The 23,764-nt window shown below is 41.5% G+C and overlaps 1 protein-coding gene across 1 annotated transcript in view; it reads left to right on the top strand.

Moving 5' to 3' along the window:
* Positions 1-23,764, top strand: part of LOC309558636 (uncharacterized protein) — a 526,969-nt gene that overhangs the window by 486,547 nt on the left and 16,658 nt on the right. The window contains exons 17-18 of the mRNA XM_082261702.1: positions 3,018-3,205; positions 10,859-11,000. Coding sequence (XP_082117828.1) covers positions 3,018-3,205; positions 10,859-11,000 — 330 coding nt within the window. The remainder of the gene's footprint in view (positions 1-3,017; positions 3,206-10,858; positions 11,001-23,764) is intronic.

Raw genomic sequence — 23,764 nt, 5'->3', positions numbered from 1 at the left:
GTCCTGTGCTGGAGCATAATCAAGATAAGGCAAGAGGCCTGATTACATGTGGAGATGGCACCTCTTTGTGCAATTCATGTTGTGTAATTTATTTGGGCACCAGTCACTTGGATATTCACTGTAAGATTGGACTTTTCATCTTTGGACTGATTTTTTTAATTTGTGTGATTTTTATTCTACAGATTTTTACATATCGGCACGTATTGTGATTAATTTTATATATTGATTCACTTTATTGAACTTCTTATGTTCACTACAACCACTGAGAATTGATTATCTGTGGATAAGGGATGCACACTTGTTTTCTTTTCTTTAAAAATTGTGCTCGAGTCTTGTGTTCAGGCTTACACAAGTTGCAGCACTCTTCTATTTATTTATTTATTTAGAGGATGTGTTTTTTCTTTAGGTGCATTTTGGGGTGTTTAGTCTATTCAATTCAGTGTTCTTTGTATTTGTGTGTTTTTGTCTTTTTTGCATTGATCATTATCTGTGGGATGTTGCTGTAAAAGAATGAGCCTAATAACCCTCAGAAGACATGAAAAATTCATTGTACCCTTTGAAACCACCAAAAGAGGCATGCAATATACTTACCTTTCTATGTCTTGAAACACCTGTACTTTACTTCCTGCTGTCTGCTGCAAGGGTTTGACTGATTGACCTGTTTCCCCTGCTGTATATACTGTAGTTCCTCCCAGTAGTTATGTAAAAGCCAACGGGATAACATGCATTGTGCAGCTTGGAAGCATGTATTTCCAATGTAAAATACTTACAGTGGCTAGGAAGTAGTGAAGTGGCGGAGTTTAAGTGTATGGGTCACCAAAAAAGGTAAGTAAAGCAACTCTTTTTCTAGATGGTATGTTATTCTATAGAAGTAATCCTGTGCAGGGTCACTTTAAGGTGCTTTTTGGTAGTTTGACTTGTTGCAATAGGCTTTAAAAAGCTCTTGAAAGTTAGGGAAGCTTCTCTCCACTATACTGGACCATTTCTTGTACCAAAAAAACTGCCCCTTATTTGTCCTGTTATTTTACAGATTTTTACAGATTAAAAAATCATACTGAAAAACGTCTCAATGTACGAAATGTTTTATTGCACAGAATACATAAATTCACAGCATGTTCATTTATTATCAGTTTTTCTGTGCTGACTGTTATTAATTATATTCTTAGCTTTCTCTGAGGACTACAGAACCACGCTCCTCTAAGTTATGTAGACTAATAGAAGCGTGGGGTCCTTAGTCTTGGTTCACATCTGTGCATGCACATGTTCAGGTTATGCGCATTCTTTCCCATCTCAGTAGACTTCTTACCTTTGAGAAATGCAGTGAAAGAAGTCCCCAACTCCTTTGTAAAATTGCGACACACCGAAGGTTGCCAATGCATGGGGGTTCCAATAAAAATGAATGGCACCTCCATACATCTGCTAAAGAGCAGCACATTTCTGTGTGTAGTGCTACCCCGTCAGGAGTCACTTTGTAATTTGGGTTCTCTGTTCTGCACCTCGATTCCAAGAACACCCTCAGAGCCTCTGTCACACCTGATAGAACGAAGGTTAATGCAGGCATTTATAAGAACATGAGCAGGGCTTTTTTTTTAGTGGGAACCCTGGGGGACACAGTTCCGGCACCTTCAGCACTGACTGTATGTAATGGCAAGGGGTGCTGGGCTTTGCCACGGCCGCGGCTTCCTGCAGCGAGGGCGGACTGATCTAGCGGTTTTTACCGCTCGATATCTCCGGAACCGTAGGTGGCAGGGACACGAAACTCGGCGGCCCGGGGGATCAGGAACCGTGTCTTTTGATGCTGGCTGGTGGGGGATGTATTGTTGCTGGAGGTGATATATTTTTGTGGGGGGTTTATTGTTGCTGCTGAACAAACTCACACAGAATATATATCCCACAGGAGGACATCCCCCTCCTGATCATATTACTCTAACAATACAAACTGCACACAGGAATATAATTACCATAGCTAAAAATGAAGTTAATTAAACTAACAACCTGGACAATCAGGGATCTCACTCCAGGTCAGACTTACCGGCATCAAACTCAAAGTACAGTACAATACACATTATCCTAAGTATAAACACAGAACACCTTATTAAACAGACAATAGCAGGAGACCCCAGTAACAGACTGTCTGACTCCTATCTACAGTAGTCTATGATGCAAAACTCATACAATGTTTCATCATTCTGATACAGTGGAATTAATGTATCATAGATTTCTTGAGTGATATTGTGGATACATATTACTGTCCTATTTGAAGTAATCCAAACCATATCCTCAGTGTCCATTAAGTAGTTGTCCATAATTTTCTCTGTCACCCTGTGCCCCTAATAGACACAGGGTGACTTACACATAAGAGGGACCTGGGGAGCTGAGACAGGGGTTTCACGACCTCTCTAAGGTAAGCTGAGTTTCATGGACCCCAACCCAAAATGACTCCCATCACAACTTAATTTCCTGTTGCTGTTTGTCTCTTTCTCAGCATTGCTTTTTGTTGTTTGCCTGCAGCCCTTTCCAGCTTGCTGAGTCTCTCTCTCTCTCTCTCTCTGCACCGTTGCTCAGCATCCCCCTCCGTCCTGTGCTTTACACTTCCTCCCTGCGTCCTCCTCCCTGTTGTCCCTTCCTAACAAGCTGCAGAGGGTTTCTTTGGTTCCTAGTCTCCTGTGCATACCCCGTGTCCTTCCAGCATGCTTTTTGGTTGCACTGTGCCTGTGTTGGTGTGTTAGAAAGCCGCAACCTGGAGGCTGCATTGAAGCACAACATCCACGCCTCAAGTATCTCTGGTGAAGACTGTGTTGCTTATAAGATCCTGCGACTCTGGCACACCTCCGTTTGCGCATGGTCACACTGCTCCCACATATGTGAGGACCGGTACCCGGGTACACCTGTTTAGTTGTTACATTGGCCCACAAGATCTTGAGTTTACAGTCCAAGGTGTTCTTACTCAATGATAGTGACAATAAATATGTTCACAAATTGAGGAGAGGCTGATGAAATTTACTGTTATTTTCTAGAAAAGGTACAAGAGGAAATCCGGACACATATTAAACAAGGTCAGATGCCTACAGTAGATGACCGCAGGAATATGCCTTATACTGAAGCAGTAGTACATGAAATTCAGAGGTTTGCTAATATCGTTCCTTTGAACGTGCCACACACAACTTCAAGTGATGTGTATTTCCGAGGTTACTGCATCCCAAAGGTGAGATCAGAAAACTCCTGATTTGTCAGTAGAATCATACACCAAATGAGCAGATTAAATCTTAAATAAAATTTTGAACTAATTCTAAGAATGTAGGTCTCCTAATTTGGGAATGTACAGTTAACCTCCCTGGCGGTATGATTGTTTCCGATTTTAGGTGCTGAAAGTGGTACCATTATTTTGCATGTAATTCTTAAGAACGAGCAGCCCAAACCAACTATTTACATATGATTTTTTTTTTTTTACTGTGCGTTCTTCTTTGTAACATCTCGGGTATGATAAAGTTTGAAACACAAAATCATAAATTATAATAAAATAAATAACTATAAATAAGTTAAAGTATGTATGTATATATATATATATATATATATATATATATATATATATATATATATATACATATAATATATATATATAGATATACGTGTATATATATATATATATATATATATATATATATATATATATATATATACACAGTATATATATGTATATATATATATTTATATATATATATATATATATATATATATATATATATATATATATATGTAAAAAGTACAGTAAAACTGCAGGAAAGGGCACTGGGGGGCAAACTAAAGTGAATTTGTTTTATTTTGTAATGTATCAGTGTGTTTGTGTGTTTTACTATTTGAATTTGTCGCCGGTTCCACCCCCCTGCGAGCGTCACATCGCAGGAGACGGAAGCCCGGTCTCACAGCATCGGGCGGAAGATCTGGCTGCCGTATGCTGCAGGGACACATGGCGGGATCCTGGTGACAAGGTAAGTAACCTCTCTTACAGGATCCAGCGATCTCCCTAGCGTAGCGGTACCCCGAGTGGGGCTCGGGGTTACCGCTATTGGCTCTGAAATTTCACCCCGAGCCACACTCGGGAATACCGCTGAGAAGGTTAAAGGAAATTCCCAGTAAAAAAATTCCACTTTAGTTTTACATGGTTGGTAGCAGTTAAATGACATGCTAGCTTAGCAGTTCCAGTGGTGAAATATCACTACCAGAAATCCCAGTACTGTTCAAATGCCACAACCATTATAAAGCCAAATTACAATGTTATGTTGTCCTAATAGATTGTTCATAATGCATGTAGCCATCCTGCCATAGATTGCTTCTAAATTTAGTTCTGCATGACTTGGTTAGCTAATGCTAATTATAATCGTTGTCTTGTTCAGCTTTCCCTAAATTCAGCCTGACTGTCAGTTCTTACTTCTGCCAGTGGGTTGCACTGTCACCTCTGGTATTAGTGTGAGATCATACAGTGGGTCTGGATTATGAATATTCATATGTTTTCCCAGCCCACCACTATTAGTTTCCTTTGCCAGTAGTGAATTATGGGAAAGGGTATAAATATTTGGGTACTGTAAGTGTCAGTTCACCCTGTTTCTAAAGGGTACCATCATGCTTCCAGGGGCTAAGGAGGGCCATATGTAAAATTAACAAACAATTGGGTAATACAGTTACGATGGAGTGACACCTTTATTATTGGTCTTGTGGATGGGGTCAGAAGAATAAATTGCTGCAACACATTTTCCTTAAGAAGTATAAGAAGACTAATGCCTAGTACACATGGGCCGAATAAAAAAACGGCTGGCATTCCGCCCGTGTGTATGTCAGCCAGTGTCACACATGTAGGCACATGTTTGGCGCATGTGCCTACATATTACTCTCATTTTGTTTTGTTTTTTAAAAACATTGTTTTATTTAGAGCTGTTATTTCTCTTCTCATGTGTGAATCAATATGCCATTGTGTACAGACTCACCACCAATATAATTATTACTATGAAACCAGCCTAAACTATGCAGAAAAAACCTGTTCTTATTATACTTTTGGCTCTGCTTTGGTATTCATGCAATTAATAATTTAGTCCTTGCAACCCTGATTCTTATTAAAGCAGGACTCCAGTAAAAAAAAAAATGTATAGCCAATTCAAACATAGAATAAAAAAATAGTTTGACTACTTCAATCCGGAGCTCCCCCCTACAGTATTTCTTTTTTGCTAGTAGATGTACTTAATTTTCTGGTTGGATTGATGGCCAACATAATTCAACTCACTTCTGGCCCTAACCTGTGAATGGACAGTGAAGAAGTAGAAGCAGAACAGTGATGAGGTTATGGGATAGTGTGTGTTGTTGTGCCTAATGCCCTTAGTAGTGTCAGTAAAAGAATTGTGCTGTAAATAGCAAACAAAGTTTAAAATCTTTCTCCTTAGTGTCCTTGGTAAATAGTAAGTGGGTCATATATAAACATCGATATCATAAAATCAAGCACTGGTTCCTAGGTAAACTCTAAAACAGCGATTATAAAACACAGAAATCACAATATCGCAATATAATCGCATAAACAAAAAAATCCTTAAAAATGCAAAATTTATAAGTGAATCCATATTATTACCAAGAAAAAGTGCAACCAAAGTCTGAAACTTTCCACCTTAGTGTCCTTTATCAATAATATTGGTGGATACACAAATATAAATCGATATCACAAATTTAAACCCTGGTTCCTAGGTATGCTCTAAAGTGAAAAAAAATGTGAAACACAATTAGGTTGTATGCAGCCACCCATAACAAGACAAGCTATATATAATTACCTATAAGGTAGCATGGGATATCCCACACTTTTTGTCACAGTAATGAGGTTATCTTTGTTACACTGATTTCTTTATCGCACATCACAGGACATAGAGCCATATTTATTACATTTGGGTTATAGGCCGCCTTCAGGTTAATGAACACTGGCAACCAATCAGACAGGAAGTCCCCCTATATAACCCCTCCTATAAAGGAAGTACCTCAGTTTTTTCGCCAGTGTCTTAAAGGTGATGGTCACAGTGGAGAAGCTCTTCACATTTTATGTTTTTTTCTGAAGAAGAAGAAAGAAGATTATGCTACAATCCCTGATCAAAGATCGCTGAATTTAAGGGGTTAGCAATCAGATCCATCCATAAAAGTCAATGACTAAAGCGATGGTACGTAAGCCTCGGGAAAGCAGATATGAGGTTTTGCCTGTAATGCTGTCCTTTTTAGACACTGGGGATCCGGACCCTTGGTAAAACCAATCCAAAAGGCGCTCTGGCAGGATGCTCTAAAGGTCCAAGGGAGTGGCCCATTTGAAACAAGGGGTCTCAGTCGTTGAAGATCGGCAATTGACAATAACTCACCATGATTGGTGAAGATTGGATTCTTGTTACAAAACAGAATCCTGAAGCGGGACTGGTAAGTCCACTCTAAAAATATTTGTAAAAACCTGTAAGTTATCAGCTGTGACAAAGTGCATTTGGTTGCTTATGCTGCTCTTACCCCATATGATTTGGCGTGTCGTTTTTTCGCCTTGTCATGAAAGCACCCGCAAATCTGTTTTCTCAGAAGCAGATGAAGCAGCGCCTGCAGTGGCATGTCGCACATGTGCAGTACAACCACAAATGGTGCAATTTTAAAAGGAGATACTTCCTACGTGCAAGCCTCTTTCAGAGGCCTGGAGGGACACAGAGCAGCAGCAGCTGGGTTGCGTGAGTCACTGTGGGTGCATGTTGACAGGCATAGTCAGGTTCTGTATCTTTGGGATAAGCAGAACCTTGTGTGATAAGCTGTATAGCTTGGCACAAGCCTTGAGTATACTAGTTAGCCTCTCTAGGCTCATTGCGTCCTCCTCATAGTTCCCAGGCTTTTCCCTTTCATCTGCTCTGGAAGAGATTGTTGTCCAGGACCAGGGATCCACTCGCAGTCGGAGTGGATGCTTTGGTGACTCCTTGGGAGGAGTTTTCCCTTATCTATGCCTTTCCTCCAGTTCAGCTGCTTCCTCGTCTGTTACGCAGAATCCAGCTAGAGGGGAAACCAGTAATCCTGGTAGCTCCAGCATGGCCGAAGAGGTTTTGGTATGCACAAATTCTAAAACTGGCAGTGGCAAGGCCTTGGGTTCTTCCACTGCGTCTGGACCTAATCTCTCAAGGTCTGATATTTCATCCTGCTTTACAGTCTCTAAATTGAAGCTTTGCTTTTGAAAGAGCAGGGGTATATCTGGCCCTGCAGTTTCTACCCTGATAAATGTGCTAAAAAAACAGTCTCTAGAGACATTTATTACAGAGTCTGGAAATCTTACATTGTTTGGTGTGAAGCCAGGAAATGTCATCCCCGCAAGTATATAATGTGGAGAATTCTAGCTTTCTTGCAAGTAGAGGTAGATATGAAATTAGCCTTAAGCACTATTAAGGGTCAAATTTCAGCCTTGTCGTTTTTTTTCCAGGGACTGATCGCTTTGCATTCCTTGGTTCAAACCTTTGTTCAAGGGATATTACGTATGCTTCCACCAGTGAAACCCCCATTGTGATCTTGGGACCTAAATTTGGTGCTGGCAGTTTTACAAAAACAGCCTTTTGAGCCCATGGGGCATATCCCCCTGGTTCTTTTGACTAGAAAATTGGTCTGTTTGATTGCGTTAACTTCAGCCAGAAGAGTATCAGAACTAGCAGCTCTTTCTTGTAAAGTGCCATTCTTGATTTACATCAAGATAGGGTGACTCTACGTCCACACCCAGATTTTTTGCCCAAAGTGGTGTCCGCATTTCACTTACAGTAAATCAAGACATTGTTCTGCCTTCCTTTTTTCCAGATCCTCAAACAGAGGAGGAAAGGTTACTACATTCTCTTGATGTAGTACGTGCTCTTAAGACTTACTTAAAAATGTCAGCTCAGATTCGTAAGACCGATCTTTTGTTCATACTGCCAGAAGAGCCTAGGAAAGGAAAGGCAGCATCTAAGTCTATGATTTATCATTGGATTTGCCAGGTTATTATCCAGGCGTATGGTTTGAAAAGGCAAGGTTTCACCTTTTCCAATGAAGGCAAACTCTACCAGAAGAGTAGGTGCCTCTTGGGCAGTTCGCCATCAAGCTTCTATATCTCAGCAAAGCAAAGCAGCGACTTGGTTGTCAGTGCATACTTTCACTAGATTCTACCAAGTGGATGTTAGGACCCAGGAGGAGTCTACATTTGGCCAAAGTGTTCTGCAGGCAGCTACTGTATGTAAACCTTTGGTGGTCTGATGGCTGTATTGATAGTGTCCCCTTCCCCTCAGGTGCATTGCTATAGGACATCCCATATGTAATGAATATGGCTTTGCGTCCCGTGTTGTACAATAAAGAAATATGGATTTCTTTCTACAGCTTACCTGTAAAATCCATTTCTTGGAGTACATCACGGGACACAGAGGTCCCTCCCCTCTCGTATGGGGTATTTATTGCTTGCTACAAAACTGAGGTACTTCCTGTGTAGAAGGGGTTATATAGGGGGACTTCCTATATGATTGGTTGCCAGTGTCTATTCACCCGAAGGTGGCCTATAACCCATATGTAATGAATATGGCTCTGTGTAAGAAATGGATTTTACAGGTAAGCTGTAGAAAAAAAAAATCCATATTTTGTCTCCTATAAGCATGCTCCTTTACACCACATACGTTTGTGCTGTTCCTTCTTCTCCCACTTTGTGGTCTTCTGTACAAGGAATCAGGGCCACTAATAAGCCAGTACAACCAGCCCTGTTGTACCAGGCCCAGCCAGCAGAGGGGGCCCGGGCAGCTTCACAGACCATTCAATAGAGAAAAAAAACAAAAAAACGGCTTTCTGATTTACACCCCCGCTCAGCTACTCCTACTAGATTAGGTAGTGTTGTAATAATAATATTTCCAGGGCCCCTCTCTGATGGTGGAGGAGGAGCAGTTGAAGGACTTTTTTTTTTAGTTTCAGGCGCATGTGTATTCTGTGCCCATCACCTGCTCTGCATGTTGCTGAAGTCCCGGCTGCCTATTGCCTTCCCTGCCAGAGTGATCTCGCTCAGCTCCACGCTCAGCAACCAAGAGCGAGCGAGGCGGGCAGCAGCGCGGCGGCAGGAAGAGGCAGCTGACAGGGAGCAGAAGGAGCCAGACTTTATCGTGGGTGGAGGAGCACATATAAGCTGTGGGTTTAGTAAGTTTTTTTAAGAAAATTAATTTACTTTTTTTTTTTCCCACAGGTTTTTTTTTTTTTTTAACTGTACTACAGCATTGTGGCATGGAGGAGGGGTCCTAAGTAAATATTTAATTCTTTAAGAGACCCTGTCATGTAGAAAAACACTCGTGTGAGCATGTTTTAATATAATGCACATAAATACATTAAACAGATTGTAAGTTTACAAAGTAAGACATGGGCACCTCTTGACATAATTAACCCCTTCCCACCCATGGCAGCCCTTTCACTGGATCTTAAGGCAGGCTGCAGGACAGGGCCACTGATAAGCCAGTACAACTGGCCTTGTTGCCTGTTGCCTGGTGTCATCAGCTCAGCAGGGGGGCATCACAGCATCACAGACAATTCAGTGTGGATAAAAGATGGCTTTCTAAATTACTCCCCTACTCAGCCACTCCTACTAGCTTTCGGGGGGGGGGGGGGGGGGATCGTATTACTACTATTTCCAGGGGCTCTCTCTGATGATGGGATAATAGAGCAGTCAACATTTTTTTTTTTTAGTTTTGGATGCATGTGCATTCCGCACCCGCTCCACATATTGCTAGCTGCTCTGCTCAAGTCCCAGCTGCTTGCTGCTGTGGCTGCCCATAGTCTTCCCTGGTGGAGTGATCTTCCTCCACTCAGCTCCATACTCAGTATCTGAGAGTGCCTGGGTGAATATGAAGATATACTGCACATTACTATGGTGATATTACACACAGGCAGGCGCTCTATCATCGCTGGCTCTGTCACATTGTGTCACATGACATGGCTGTTGGGTGCTGATTTTGTTAACTTATTGGTCACGAGCTAACAAGGTCAACATCCAACAGCCATGTCATGTGACACACTGTGACAGAGCCAGCCATGATAGAGCGCCTGCCTATGTGTTACCATAATGCTGATGATCTTAACCTGCGCTGTGTGTTAACATAAGGCTTTTTTCGCATGGGGAGGAATCCTCTTGTTCAGCAGGGGATCTGCATGCTGATGCCCCACTGAGCTGCGTGGGCAGATGACAGGTCCGTGTCTGCTTATGCAGAGTGGACATGGACACAGCCCACTCTGCTCTAAGGGTGGCTGATGTAAACAAACCAGCAGTCTGTTTACACACAACTGACCTCATATCCGATACGTTAGATGGAGGGGATTGGATCCGTTTCCGTTTTGTTTAGCCAATTGGATTCGAGGTAGGTGGATGTAAATGGACACCAGCCTGTTTACATCCATCGTTCTATAGACGTGAATAGAGGGTCAGATCAGGTCCGCCTATAGATATTAAAGAGGTTTGTTCTCACCTGAAAACAATATTAATTTTGAATTATCAAATTTATAACAGGCTGGAGAAAGATACAGTTTACTTGAAGACAAACCTGCACTTTGTTTCAAGCCAGGTCTAGGGCAGGGCCAGGGGTGGGGTTGAGGGTGGGTCTGAAGGGGGCCCCATCAGGTAGGTTGTATGGGGCCCCATGATTTCTATCAACAGCCCTGCAAGGACTGCAAGAGGCCTAAACCAAGTTAAATTCAGTTATTTACACAGCTTGCATTTAATAAAAAATAAATTTAATTATTTATTAGTAATTATAGAACTGCCATCACTTGTATATTTTATGTCTGCCTAGAGTTTAGCTTTAAGTATTGTACAATGTGCTTCTCCTTGTAGGGTACAGAGGTCATTCCTTTCCTCACATCTGTTTTGCATGACAAGACTCAGTGGGAAACGCCTTATGAGTTTAACCCAAAACACTTTTTGGATGCTAATGGAAAATTTGTTAAACGAGATGCATTTATGCCCTTTTCTGCAGGTAGGTCACTATTATTATTTACATTACATTTAAAGCTATAATAAACTATTGCTAAGTTATTACACCAAAAAGACCTCCACCCCAAACTATGTCTGATCTGTATGAGGGCAGCGCATTGTTCACCGTTTTCAAGCTCTTTTTCTGAGTGGACAGTGAACACAGGTGTGTTTTCAAATGGAGGATGGGTGCAAACTCTGTGTCAATTGAACAGACAAGGACTCACTGCTCGAGGTGGTGTAATTGCCTGATGACTCACACCGGTGCATGCCCCGGCTCGCCTCCGTGAAAACTTGATAAAGGAAAAGGAATTGGCAGCACTCCGGGTTGAGTCAAAATCCAGATTTATTGACTGGACATCCAAATAATGACAATCGTGACAAGGTAGACGCGTTTCACACACTGACTGTGTGCTTAATCATTATAAAGAAAAATGGATATAACATCTCAATATATACACACACAAAAATCCAATCATCAATTAAAAAACAGGTGATACAAATAAGGGGTAAACCATTTTCCTAATTACCGAGGACACTGATAGACCCATAAAACATCTATGTGAAACCAGTGAAAAATCAAATGTGAATGCTGTGACACAATTGTGTATGAAAAAATATATAAATGCAAAAAATCTGATAAAATCTAAATATGTATAAACTATGTGTGAAAATTAAATGTATTGTGATTAAAGATATGGATAAAATTACCATTGTTTAATAATATGTGTCAATTATAAATTAGAATAAAAGCGTAAAAAAATGCACAAAAAATATACAAAAATACAAGGAATAGTGAATATATATATTGATATCTGTACAATCCGATTATGTGAATATAATATATAATAATATATAATATAATAATGTTATTAAATTTTCAATTTAAAAAAAAATTTTTTTTCAAATATATACCTGTAAATCTATTCGTGCATATTAGTTGTATGGGTCAGAAGAAAAATCGTTCGTATAACATACACAGACCAAACGATATATGTACGATAAAAACAATTTCGAACAATATGGTTTTTAGAACAAAATAAACACATATGATCCTGTGTATATATGCATCAACCGGTCACCCATAAAAACAATTACAATCATATCGGGGTGACCGGAGAGAGATATATAGTTCGAGGAGATCAAGGCTACATACATCAGATTATAACGCTAGATACTGAACAAGATAGGGGATCCATACATGGTAAGATCTAATTGTAGAGAATCCATAATTGGAAGGATATACGGAGGGATAAGAGATCCATACATGGTAAGATCTAATTGTAGAAAATCCATAATTGGAAGGATATATGGAGGGATAAGGGATCCATACATGGTAAGATCTAATTGTAAAGAATCCATAATTGGAAGGATATATGGAGGGATAAGGGATCCACACATGGTAAGATCTAATTGTAGAGAATCCATAATTGGAAGGATATATGGAGGGATATAGGCCTGGGAGATGAATAACTACGCAAAGTATATTTAATATTATGCAGGATGATGGCCAAACATTTAAGCTCATTATATAAATAGAATATAAAGTATATGTAATATAATATAAACTCTGCAGTGTTGGCCATATCATGCTATAAACTCTTGGGGACGGACATCGAGATCTAATCAGAGTTCAAGGGATCAGAGGGACCAAGCTAAATACACCAGACTACAACACTAGATGTCGTGCAAGACAGGGGGTCCATACATGGTAAGATCCAACTGTGCAGAGTCCGCACATAAAAGGACATAAATATGGGAGATAATTAACTATGCAAAGTATCGTTAATATTATGTAGGATGATGGCCCAACCTCTAAGCTCATTATATAAATAAAATGTAAAGTGAAAGTAATATAATATGAACTCTTTAGTGTTGGCCACGTCACGCTATGAACTCCAAGGAATAGACACAGAGATCCAGCCAGAATTCAAAGGATCCGAGGAACAAAGGATCAACCAATCAAAAGATCCAGAGATCCTGGCCCCCAACTGTGAAAAAACATGCGGCCATGCACATGGGCAATTCCTGCTGTAATTGAATATGGAAATGCAACAAGCTTGGAGGCAACCATGCATCTGGACTTGTTACCCGATGTCAACGTCCAATCCCAAGCAATGTGTGAAACAAATCACATATATAGTATATATTTATTGTTATATTGTATCAACACTATTAACAGATTGACATGGGAACTGTAACAACACTGGAGATGAATTCTCCAATGTGTTGCATTGGACGGACACTGGATATGGAGGATTCCAATCATAAATGGTTTAAATCCATTTTATGTGAAGGAGAAAAATACCCTCAGTATCTGTGAATATCCGTATGAACCACCATTTTCTATATAACATACAGAACACACATACACAGTCTGCGAATAGGGCCAGAAACTGTATATAATGGATGTATTATCTACAAATAAGGAAATTATGGTTTGGCCCGACCCATTGTGCCGTATGTGTGCAGGTCCAAATGAATCATGTCAATGATCGCCGACATCTCCCGATGTATGAACAAAAGAGATTATAATGGTAAATCATCTCTTTTGTTCATACATCGGGCGATGTCGGCGATCATTGACATGATTCATTTGGACCTGCACACATACGGCACAATGGGTCCGGCCAAACCATAATTTCCTTATTTGTAGATAATACATCCATTAGGTCTTGTGAAAACATATATCTTTATGACATTATATACAATTTCTGGCCCTATTCGCAGACTGCGTATGTGTGTTCTGTATGTTATATAGAAAATGGTGGTTCATACGGATATTCACAGATACTGAGGGTATTTTTCTCCTTCACATAAAATGGATTTGAACCATTTATGATTGGAATCCTCCATATCCAGTGTCCGTCCAATGCAACACATTGGAGAATTCATCTCCAGTGTTGTTACAGTTCCCATGTCAATCTGTTAATAGTGTTGATACGATATAACAATAAATATATACTATGTGATTTGTTTCACACATTGCTTGGGATTGGACGTTGACATCGGGTAACAAGTCCAGATGCATGGTTGCCTCCAAGCTTGTTGCATTTCCATATTCAATTACAGCGGGAATTGCCCATGTACATGGCCGCATGTTTTTTCACAGTTGGGGGCCAGGATCTCTGGATCTTTTGATTGGTTGATCCTTTGTTCCTCGGATCCTTTGAATTCTAGCTGGATCATTGTGTCTATTCCTGGGAGTTCATAGCGTGACGTGGCCAACACTAAAGAGTTCATATTATATTACTTTCACTTTACATTTTATTTATATAATGAGCTTAGAGGTTGGGCCATCATCCTACATAATATTAACAATACTTTGCATAGTTAATTATCTCCCATATTTATGTCCTTTTATGTGCGGACTCTGCACAGTTGGATCTTACCATGTATGGACCCCCTGTCTTGCACGACATCTAGTGTTGTAGTCTGGTGTATTTAGCTTGGTCCCTCTGATCCCTTGAACTCTGACTAGATCTCGATGTCCGTGCCCAAGAGTTTATAGCATGATATGGCCAACACTGCAGAGTTTATATTATATTACATATACTTTATATTCTATTTATATAATGAGCTTAAATGTTTGGCCATCATCCTGCATAATATTAAATATACTTTGCGTAGTTATTCATCTCCCAGGCCTATATCCCTCCATATATCCTTCCAATTATGGATTCTCTACAATTAGATCTTACCATGTGTGGATCCCTTATCCCTCCATATATCCTTCCAATTATGGATTCTTTACAATTAGATCTTACCATGTATGGATCCCTTATCCCTCCATATATCCTTCCAATTATGGATTCTCTACAATTAGATCTTACCATGTATGGATCCCCTATCTTGTTTTTCAATATCTATCGTTATAATCTGATGTATGTAGCCTTGATCTCCTCGAACTATATATCTCTCTCCGGTCACCCCTATATGATTGTAATTGTTTTTATGGGTGACCGGTTGATGCATATATACACAGGATCATATGTGTTTATTTTGTTCTAAAAACCATATTGTTCGAAATTGTTTTTATTGTACATATATCGTTTGGTCTGTGTATGTTATACGAACGATTTTTCTTCTGACCCATACAACTAATATGCACGAATAGATTTACAGGTATATATTTGAAAAAAAAAAATTTTTTAAATTGAAAATTTAATAACATTATTATATTATATATTATTATATATTATATTCACATAATCGGATTGTACAGATATCAATATATATATATTCACTATTCCTTGTATTTTTGTATATTTTTTGTGCATTTTTTTGCGCTTTTATTCTCATTTTATAATTGACACATATTATTAAACAATGGTAATTTTATCCATATCTTTAATCACAATACATTTAATTTTCACACATAGTTTATACATATTTAGATTTTATCAGATTTTTTGCATTTATATATTTTTTCATACACAATTGTGTCACAGCATTCACATTTGATTTTCACTGGTTTCACATAGATGTTTTATGGGTCTATCAGTGTCCTCGGTAATTAGAAAAATGGTTTACCCCTTATTTGTATCACCTGTTTTTTAATTGATGATTGGATTTTTGTGTGTGTATATATTGAGATGTTATATCCATTTTTCTTTGTAATGATTAAGCACACAGTCAGTGTGTGAAACGCGTCTACCTTGTCACGATTGTCATTATTTGGATGTCCAGTCAATAAATCTGGATTTTGACTCAACCCGGAGTGCTGCCAATTCCTTTTCCTTTATCAAACACTGTGTCAACCTAGGAAATACTTATTTGACACACATTTCATTTCGGAGTTCATGCCTGCCTTTCTTGGCTCCATACAGAGCTTAGAGGATGTAATCATTATTATTTACATCTAATTTAAAGCAATAATAATGGACTTTACCCCTCAATTTAATTTCAGAGTTCATGCCTGCCTTTCTTGGCTCCATACAGAGCTTAGAGCAGGGGTCTTCAAACTATGGCCCTTCAGTTGTTGAGGAACTACAATTCCCATCATGCCTAGTCATGTCTCTGAATGTCAGAGTTTTACAATGCCTCATGGGACGTGTAGTTCCGCAACAGCTGGAGGTCTGTAGTTTGAGGACCCCTGGCTTAGAGGATGTAATCAGTGCACTAGCTAGGTTCAGATCAGGCAGTGCAAACCACACATACTTTGGCCATTTATTTTGACAGCATATAATTCAAACATGCATGCTTTTGAAAGAGACCCTTCTTAAAAAAGGACTTTAAGTGGACCATACACGCCTTGCATATAACCACCATCCATTAGTGGCATTAGAGTGATGACATCATCTTCCATGGAAAGTGGGGATTATACATGTTATCTCTATGCACTGGTAGCATTCCAATCAGCCATTGTAAATATACTGTATTTCACTAAATAACGCATTGGGAGATACAGCTAAGGTTACAGACATTCTTAAGAACAAGAAATGATTACCCAAGTGCCCTTTTTGTTTTAAATAACTTTTCTCTACTATATTCATCCCCTTGTCTACCACGCTGTTGTTTCTCCTAACGTTGAAGTGCTTACCAAAAAAGCAAATGAACTTATTGCCAAATTATGCATTTAACTATAGGAAAACTCAAAAGTGTGGAGAATGAACAAGAGAAACAGAACATAAAGTCTCAGGAGAGAGCATTCTGAATGTAGTATTTGAGTTTCAGTTGTACTGATTTGTATAAAACAAAAAAGAAATATAGGACTAATACTCATATTGGTAGGTTTGCAGGACACCCAGTTTGGAAGGGGTCAAACAAATGGATAGTCAGGCCTTCAGAGAATATTTCTGTCCCCACACAGGTATACTGTCATCAGAGAGAGAGGCATCACTCTCTGCTTGTCAGGGTAATTTTTTAGATAATCTTGTCCTGGGAAAACAGTTGGACCCCAATAAAGGATATGTTTAAGGAAACAAACCCCAAAAATGGTATTGATTGCAGAGTCCCCTGTATGGAAGAGCATGCTTGATAGAATCTTTTACATCAAACACTGGTCTTCTATGATCATAGAATGCATGTATACACCCAGGGCCGTTTTTAAGGCAGGGCAAAAGGGGCACCTGCCATGGGTCCTGTCATTGTTGAGGGGCCCAACATCCTCACATTTGCTCCCTGTCACAAAGTGCAGCTGCATGGAAAGGGTAGCACTAAGTGGCGGTGGGCGGTGAGAGTTACGATTTGAATGAGAACATGTGCATGGCTGTTTGAGCCGGTAATCTGTTATCACTCTTCTCTACCTCTCTGCTTTTTAACAACATTACCAGCAGTGACTGTATGTAGGGCTGCTGTTAGAAATCACGAGGCCCCATACAGCCTACCTGACAGGGCCCCCCCCCCGCGGCCGAAGGGACATACAGTGCCTTGCAAAAGTATTCAATTCCCTTGACTTTTTACCTATTTTATTACATTACAGCCTTAAGTTCAATGTTTTGTTAATCTGAATTTTATGTGATGGATCAGTACACAATAGTCGGTGAAGTGAAATGAGAAAAATATATACATAAAACTATTGTTTTCACCCCTTTGTTATGAAGCCCATAAAAAGCTCTGGTGCAACCAATTACCTTTAGAAGTCACATAATTAGTGGAATGATGTCTACCTGTGTACAATCTTAGTGTCTCATGATCTGTCATTACATATACACACCTTTTTTGAAAGGCCCCAGAGGCTGCAACACCAAAGCAAGAGGCACTAGAGATGGCCTTGCGGTTCGCCCGACGGTCGGTTCGCGGCAAATTTTGCTTGTTCGCAAATTCGCGAAAAGTCGGACTTTTGCAGATGTTCGCAAAGATGTCCACGCCGCCATTTTTTTTTCATTCAGAAGAACTTTGACCCGTGACATAGCCATCAGGTGGAACGGGACAGCCAATTAAAACATTTCAGCACATGGACATGCCCCCTACCCTATAAATAGACCTGAGCTGTCGGCCATTTCACATTCTGCTTTTTACCAGCGTAGGGAGAGGTCTGCTGTATGCATCAGGGAGAGATTGCCAGACACAAATAGATCTGTTGAGATCCACAAAAGTCCTTTTCAGGGCTGGTATTTCGGTATAGGTCTACTAGTATCTTTTGTCCTCCACTCCACCTTCCATGATGCCATCATCACGTTGTTCTGGAAAAAGGCAGGCTTCTGTGGTCCAAATTTTGGAGCAGAAAAAAATGATGACGACGGATAACCCTCTTGCCCAACGTTTGACTGCTGGCTTGTCGGAACTGATAGCCCGCCAACTACTGCCATATCAACTGGTGGACTCGGAGGCCATTTCGTAAATTTGTGGCCATTGGAACACCACAATGGAAGGTCCCAGGCAGGAAATATTTCTCGCAGAAGGGCATTCCAGAGCTGTATGGCCATGTTCAGCAGCAAGTGAATATACTGTATCTCTGGCACACAGTGTTGGTGCCAAGATACATCTGACCACAGACACATGATCTAGCAAACACGGGCAGGGAAGGTATATCACTTTTACTGGCCACTGCCCACTGGGTGAACCTTCTGACGGCCATCAAGCATGTAACCCATGGCATCCGTGTAGATTTAGTTGTACCGCCATGGATTGCAAGCAGGCCTGCCTCTTCTTCTCCTCCTCCTCCTCCATCCTCCCTATCCTCCTCGGCTGACTCCTCCTTTTCCGCTGCTACCGTCTCTTCCACTGCACCGCCCAAGATCCCCAGAACCTGAGCGCGCTGAAACAGGGCAAAATAACACACGTGCCATGCATGGCACACGTCCTGAACTTGGTGGTGCAGCGATTCGTTGCCAAATACGCTGGGGTCCAGGACGTCTTGCGGCAGGCCAGGAAAATCTCGGGCCATTTCAGAAGATCTTACACAGCCATGGCTCGCCTTGCTGACATTCAGCGGCGACACAACCTGCCCGTCAGGCGTCTTATTTGTGACTGCCTGACACGATGGAACTCAACATTGCATTTGCTTGATAGGCTGCTCCAGCAGAAACGTGCAGTTAACGACTACCTGTACGAAATCTGCGGCAGGACAGGTTCTGGGGAGCTTCATGCGGGATGCATGCAGACTTCTGCGGCCATCCGATGAGATCACCAAACTGGTCATTCACGGCCAGGGCGCCATAAGTGACATCATACCTTACGCCTTCTTTCTGGAGCGTGCATTGCATCGTGTCATTGATCAAGCCGTCGAAGAGCAGGAGCAGGAAGATGAGGAAGTCGAAATGTTGGATGAAATCTCAATGGGTGCTACTCCATCTGAGACAAATCAACAGCAGGAGTCTGAAGCGGAGTCAGAGGAGGATGGTGCTGGGGGGATGAGGAGGAGCAAGAAGAGCATGCTTTAAACCTTTCTGGGATCCCTGGTGTTATCCGTGGATGGGGGGAGGTGAACGAGGACGACATTATCCTGGATGATGAGCTGGAAGCAGGCCACTACACCGCTTCCAGTTTAGTGCGAATGGGGGCCTTCATGCTCCAGTGTTTTAAGGGGGACCCCCGTATAAAATGCATAAAGGCCAAGGACCAGTACTGGGTGGCAACATACTTAGACCCCCCGTACAAACAAAAAATGGCAGAAATGTTACCACAATCACAGAGGGCGGTCAGAATGCAGCACTTCCAGGCCTTGCTGCGGGAAATGCTGCATTCTGCTTTTGCGTGCGCTGGCAGAGGAATTTCCAGTCACAGAGAGACAGTTGCGGGTAGCAATCCAACAGCGCCTGCAAGAAGAGGGCGGTTTGAAGATGTCTTGGTCACTTCAGATATGAGATCCTTCTTTCAGCCGAACCATTGACAGCTGTACTCCAGCATCAGGGAACGTCTAGACCGTCAGGTGTCCGACTACATTGGGTTAACGGCTGATGTGGACGCTCTGAGGAGTGATGAACCCCTGGACTACTGGGTGGGCAGGCTTGACCTCTGACCAGAGCTTGCACAATTTGCAATGGAAATGTTGGCTTGCCCCCCGTCCAGTGTCCTGTCCGAAAGGACGTTCAGCGCAGCGGGGGGATTGTGACCGATAAGCGCACTCGCCTAGCTCATGACAGTGTAGACTACCTCACATTTATAAAAATGGATGAGGCACGGATCTCTAAGGAATTCAACACATGTGACCAGTAGACCATGTTTCATCAAAATTCCTCATGCCAGGCCACACATATCCGCCAGACCGCCATCCACCCACAGCAATTCCTGGTCCTTGGCTTTGCTACATACAGCAGCATAAAAGGCATTTCATGTCCATTGAATGGCAAATTTTTGGGGCCTTTCAGGGCCGACATTTATTTTTTCTGTGAATGCCTAATGTACCTCCAGCCACCAAATACTATGTTCTTAGCTGTCAGGTAAACTCATGTGGGCTAATTTTTGGGGCCTATACAGGCCGACACTTACTTCTGTATACTGTGAATGCCTAATGTACCTCCAGCCATCAAATACTACGTTCTTTGCTGTCAGTTAAACCCATGTGGGCTAATTTTTGGGGCCTATACAGGCTGACACTTACTTCTGTATCCTGTGAATGCCAAATGTACCTTCAGCCACAGAATACAACGTTCTTAACTGTCAGTTAAACCCATGTGGGCTAATTTTTGGGGCCTATACAGGCCGCCACTTACTTCTGTATCCTGTGAATGCCTAATGTACCTCCAACCATCAAATACTACATTCTTTGCTGTCAGTTAAACCCATGTGGGCTAATTTTTGGGGCCTATACTGGCCGACACTTACTTCTGTATCCTGTGAATGCCAAATGCACCTTCAGCCACAGAATACAATGTTCTTAGCTGTCAGGTAAACCCACGTGGGCTAATTTTTGGGGCCAATACTGGCCGACACTTACTTCTGTATCCTGTGAATGCCTAATGTACCTTCAGCCACCGAATACTACGTTCTTAGCTGTCAGATAAACCCATGTGGGCTAATTTTCGGGGCCAATACTGGCCGACACTTACTTCCGTATCCTGTGAATGCCTAATGTACCTCCAACCATCAAATACTACGTTCTTTGCTGTCAGTTAAACCCGTGTGGGCTAATCTTTGGGGCCAATACTGGCCAACACTTACTTCTGTATCCTGTGAATGCCTAATGTACCTTCAGCCACAGAATACAGCATTCATAACTGTCAGGTAAACCCATGTGGGCTAATTTTTGGGGCCAATACTGGCCGACACTTACTGCTGTATACTGTGAATGCCTAATGTACCTTCAGCCACCAAATACTACGTTCTTAGCTGTCAGATAAACCCATGTGGGCTAATTTTTGGGGCCTATACAGGCCGACACTTACTTCTGTATCCTGTGAATGCCTAATGTACCTCCAGCCACCGAATATTACGTTCTTTGCTGTCAGTTAAACCCATGTGGGCTAATTTTTGGGGCCTATACAGGCCGACACTTACTTCTGTATCCTGTGAATGCCTAATGTACCTCCAGACATCAAATTCTACGTTTCTTTGCTGTCAGTTAAACCCATGTGGGCTAATTTTTGGGCCTATACAGGCCGACACTTACTTCTGTATCCTGTGAATGCCTAATGTACTACATTCTTTACTGTCAGTTAAACCCATGTGGGCTAATTTTTGGGGCCTATACTGACCGACACTTTCTTCTGTATCCTGTGAATGCCTAATGTACCTTCAGCCACAGAATACTACATTCTTAGCTGTCAGATAAACCCATGTGGGCTCATTTTTGGGGCTTATACTGGACGACACTTACTTCTGTATCCTGTGAATGCCTAATGTACCTTCAGCCACAGAATACAACGTTCTTAGCTGTCAGGTAAACCCATGTGGGCTAATTTTCGGGGCCTGGAATGGCCGACACTTACTTCTGTATCCTGTGAATGCCTAATTTTTCAGACTGGAATTGAAAATCAATGGGTCTGTAAAGGTTCCGCCAAATTGTGGAATGGATGCGGACCCATTTTACAGATGTGTGAATTGACCCTATATGTATTTGACATGTATTTACCGGCTGCTGTCAGTTCTGGCTGATTTATGAAAAAAAAAATATTTTTTGCTGTAAAAAAAAAAAAAAAGAATTTTAGGGCAACGTTTTCAATTGCAATACTTCTGTTATGACATTGTCCATGTCCTGGCACTATTTGTGCACGGCTAGTACGTCTTTTGTGGCTGCAAATATGAACTAAAGGTTTTTAAAGTTCGCCTCCCATTAAAGTCAATGGGGCCCGCCGCAAACTTGCGATTCGCGGACTTTTGAGAAAATTTGCGCCTGGCGTTCGCGAACCGCCCCGACCGATGTTCGTCCATCTCTGAGAGGCACCATTAACCAAACACTGCCATGAAGACCAAGGAACTCTCCAAAAAAGTAAGGGACAATGTTGTTGAGAAGTACAAGTCAGGGTTAGGTTATAAAAAAAATATCCAAATCTTTGATGATTCCCAAGAACACCATCAAATCTATCATAACCAAATGGAAAGAACATGGCACAACAGCAAACCTGCCAAGAGATGGCCGCCCACCAAAACTCATGGACCGGGCAAGGAGGGCATTAATCAGAGAGGCAGCACGGAGACCTAAGGTAACCCTGGAGGAGCTGCAGAGTTCCACAACAGAGACTGGAGTATCTGTACATAGGACGACAATAATCCGTACGCTCCATAGAGTTGGGCTTTATGGCAGAGTGGCCAGAAGAAAGCCATTACTTTCAGCAAAAAACAAAATGGCATGTTTTGAGTTTACGAAAAGGCATGTGGGAGACTCTCAAAATGTATGGAGGAAGGTGCTCTTGTCTGATGAGACTAAAATTGAACTTTTCAGCCATCAAAGAAAACGCTATGTCTGGCGCAAATCCAACACATCACATCACCCAAAGAACACCATCCCCACAGTGAAACATGGTGGTGGCATCATAATGCTGTGGGAATGTTTTTCAGCAGCCGGAACTGGGAAACTGGTCAGAGTTGAGGGAAAGATGGATGGTGCTAAATACAGGGATATTCTTGAGCAAAGCCTGTACCACTCTGTGCCTGATTTGAGGCTAGGACGGAGGTTCACTTTCCAACAGGACAATGACCCCAAGCACACTGCTAAAGCAACACTTGAGTGGTTTAAGGGGAAACATGTAAATGTGTTGGAATGGCCTAGTCAAAGCCCAGACCTCAATCCAATAGAAAATCTGTGGTCAGACTTAAAGATTTATGTAAATGGGGGGGATGCGCCAACTCAAATTGGGGAGCAGCAACTAGAACTCCCTGAACTTGGGGTGAACAAAATGGAATGTATATGTGCTAGTGCACTGTAAATAATGTTTGCAACTTAACATTTAATTAAAAAAACAGTAGGAAATGCAAGAACACAGCAAGGAGGACAGCAAGGCCATGGTGCCCCCCCCTCCTCTCTCCCGGTCCCACCGATATGGCAGCCTTTGATATCTTGAAGGAACTATACATTGAAGGGAGGGTAGAAGAGGAGGGGGCCAACCCTCATTACTGGCTATCAGAGGCTGAAGTGGTACAAACATCCTTTAGACCAAAACCCTCATTCTACCCCCATTTGACAAAGGGGAACTTCGTTTCCACCTTTTATGAAACGGTCCTCGAAATATTCAAAACCTTTTGCAACATCAGAAAACACAAATATGGGATAAGACAGGGCAATGACATCAGGGGCCACTTCTCTAGCCTACAGAACAAAACTGAAGTTGTGATCAGGCAGGCAGATAAAGGCAGCAGCTTGGTCGTCCAGGACAGAGAGGATTATATCAAGGAAGTAGAGCGACTGATAGGTGATACAGACACCTATGAAAGATTACCTTGTGA

The sequence above is a fragment of the Pelophylax lessonae genome, assembly GCF_965119305.1.
Source record: "Pelophylax lessonae genome assembly, chromosome: 6".
In the NCBI taxonomy this organism is placed as follows: Eukaryota; Metazoa; Chordata; class Amphibia; order Anura; family Ranidae; genus Pelophylax; species Pelophylax lessonae.
The sequence above is the reverse complement of the archived record's forward strand: the minus strand, read 5'-3'. Positions and strand labels throughout refer to the sequence as shown.